The 2,788-nt window shown below is 50.8% G+C and overlaps 1 protein-coding gene across 1 annotated transcript; it reads left to right on the forward strand.

The window, feature by feature from the left end:
- Positions 1–561: 561 nt before the first annotated feature.
- On the forward strand, positions 562–2,499 carry LOC103641648 (uncharacterized). The gene has a single exon (XM_020547207.2). It carries the CDS (start codon positions 589–591, stop codon positions 1,381–1,383), a length of 795 nt encoding a protein of 264 aa, XP_020402796.1. The 5' UTR covers positions 562–588; the 3' UTR covers positions 1,384–2,499.
- The last annotated feature ends 289 nt before the right edge of the window (positions 2,500–2,788 follow it).

A 2,788-nucleotide genomic window follows, 5' to 3' on the forward strand; every position in this document is an offset into this window, starting at 1 on the left:
CGATTCATTTTATTCCTACTTATGCGTGAGAATTTAATTTCCCAGCGACACCCAAATAAAATGTTTCGGTTCATTTTATTCCGTAGCCTTTCGTTCGTTCGGACGTCAGTTTGCTTCGTTCTCTGCGTCGCTCTCAGCCAACGAGTGAGCGCTGCGCAAATCGGCTAACAGATGACCACTCCTCTCCAACCAATAAATTGTCACCGTCCTAATAGGCAAATCATACGGGAGCTCTTGTCTCAGAGAAATAAAATAAAGATTACTTAGCTCCTAAACAATCATCTATTTTCTCTTTAAATAGTTCACCAACATCTGTTTTCTTTTCTCTCGCACGCCACGGCCTGCTCTGGCTAGCAGCCAATGCCCGGCCACCGGCTACGCCAGCAAATGGCTGCATGCCACACCTGCTCGCTAGTAGCTGCAGCCGGCCAGAGGGTAATGCCGCCCCTTTTCGACCAATGTCGTGTGCTGCTAACCCATTTTATCTCCCTTCTCTGCTCCTTCTGCTGACCTGCGCACGGTGAGCCCAGGACACTAGTGTAGGCTCCGTCTTCCCCACCGTCTCTTCTTCTTCCCCCAAACTCGTCCATGGCCACCTCCCCGCCATCTCCCTCAGCACACGCCGAGCTCCCCTCCGATCTGTTCAGAGCAGGGAGCTGCAGCTCCCATTCCCCAGCAACATCTTCCTCGTCGGCGTCCCCTGCTTGGAGCCTCCCATGGCGCAATCACCCATGGTCGAGGTTCCCCCTGCTTGGCCTCGCTTCCATGGGCGCTAGCAGCAGAAGCTCCCAAGCACAGAGCTGTTCTTCCCCAAGGTGCGGGCGCCATTTCTCCCATGGCCGAGCTCACCACCTGCCAGGACAAGCCGGACCCCTCTGCTCCTCCATGGCTGTGAGCTCGATGTCCCCTTCTTCCTCCTCCGATGGGCAACTCGGCTCCCTCTGCTCCGTTCCCCCACTCGGCATCCAACTTTCTGCAGGAGCTTGCCAACACTCTCCTCCCCCCACTCAGCACTCCTCTTCCCTTTCCTCTGCCATGGACGCATGCAGCCGTAAGCTCCATGGTCAGATCCCCGTCTCCCCCATCGACACTAGGTATTCGAAACTGCACCCTATCAACTTCCCCAGGGCAAAGACTCGGTGCCCCCTTCTCTGTCCCTACTCCTCCCTCTATGGATATTCCCATGGCGCAGTTCCCCAGCCGGCTTCCTGCCTCCGGCAAGCAGCAATTGTTCCCTGCTCGCGAGCTCGCCATCGGGACTCCCAAGTCGCTGCATGCCCCAGCCCAAGCTCCAAATCCATGGTTGGAATCCTCACCGGAAGCGACGCTAGTCGCGAGCCTCACTTGCTCCTTGTGCATAGTTGCTATTGTCCATCGTCTTGAAGTTCCTCCATCATCGTGCTGCTTCTTCGCCGCTCCTCCAAAGCATGCCCTCCTCGATAGAACACCATCGATCTCCAGTTTGGACTGTTGTGGCCATGTGAATGGGGTGTTCAATGAAATGCTAAGTAGGGAAGCGAGTCATGGAGAGCATCATCGATCTTGATGTGCTCGTCATTTTCTCATGCAACCCCGCCACCCATGCAGCTCCAGCACGCCGATGTCGTCTCCCAGCTCGTCCCTGTCGTGTCCATCGATGTCCCATGCCTCGCTGTGCTACGCTAGCCACAGTAGCACACAGCCCCTATGTCTTACCCTTGTCGTGCCAGCGTGCTGTTCGACAAAATGCCCAGCAACAGCATCCCGGTGTCTAGTGTCGTCGCTTTTGGTGCCCTGCTCCATTCCTGCCCGTTGACGCTATCCTTCCTATTGTTTTGCCACACAAAACAGTAGCCACAACAGCTCCTCCGGGGCGCGTGCTCCACCTTGTTGCGTCGTGGTGCCCGTCGTGCTCCTTCGGCTTCGCTCTGCTCTCCGGTACACGTTGGCGCGTTCATCTCCACGCCATGTGTGCAGCGGTATCGACCGAGTTGTTTATGGTAAGCCGATTTGTTGTTTTGGGTAGTGTTTGATTAACGGATATAATATATTTTGGTAATCACATTGACTCTTTATGTGTTGCACAAATGCGTCGCGGTTATATTAAATCATGGTTAAACGTCTTGTCATAAAATAGTGTGTTGGTTGTCGCAACTTTTAATGTGTAGGGTATGCTTAGTGTTCCAAGAAGTGGCCAATAAGTAGTCTACATTATTTTGTATTATATATATATATATATATTTGCTGGCGAAAGTATGCACAGAGTTTGCCATTGAACAGGTGTGCTGGAGTATGTTACATCAAGTGTTGCGCTAGGTGGATGGAAGTGTTCCGAATAAATGCCGCAATATGGTTGTATTCGTGACAAGGAGGTGTAGGTTTTACTCGACTAGAAGTTTGGTTGATGTGGCTAGGCATTGCTTTGGCTTGTGTGGTGAGGTGATGACATGCCAAAGTAGTCATCGCTTCCTCTATGTTTATAAGTCGAGTCGTGACGATACACATTATGCGTTCGTTAAATTATGCTTTGCATATAGGGTATGGCTATGCTCACAATTTCGATTAGACACATCGGGTGGTCAAGTAGGTTCGTGATACAAGTTGTGTAATGGAGTTAGTTTGTTTTAGAATGATTATTGAAATGCTCAGTTCATATTATAAACATGTATGTGTTCACGATTTGGGAAGTAAGTGCATGGTGGTTGCGAGTTGGAGATTAGTGGTTTACAGTTCATATGATTTGGTCAAAGTGCGAATATACGCGTAAATACGTATGTTTATAAAAAATGTTGTAGTGTATGTTGTGTCT

The sequence above is a fragment of the Zea mays genome, chromosome 1, assembly GCF_902167145.1.
Source record: "Zea mays cultivar B73 chromosome 1, Zm-B73-REFERENCE-NAM-5.0, whole genome shotgun sequence".
Taxonomy (NCBI): Eukaryota; Viridiplantae; Streptophyta; class Magnoliopsida; order Poales; family Poaceae; genus Zea; species Zea mays.

What these genes read in the sequence shown, in the direction of transcription:
- LOC103641648 (XM_020547207.2), top strand. Translation starts at nt 589, where the DNA reads ATGGCCACCTCCCCGCCATCTCCCTCAGCACACGCCGAGCTCCCCTCC.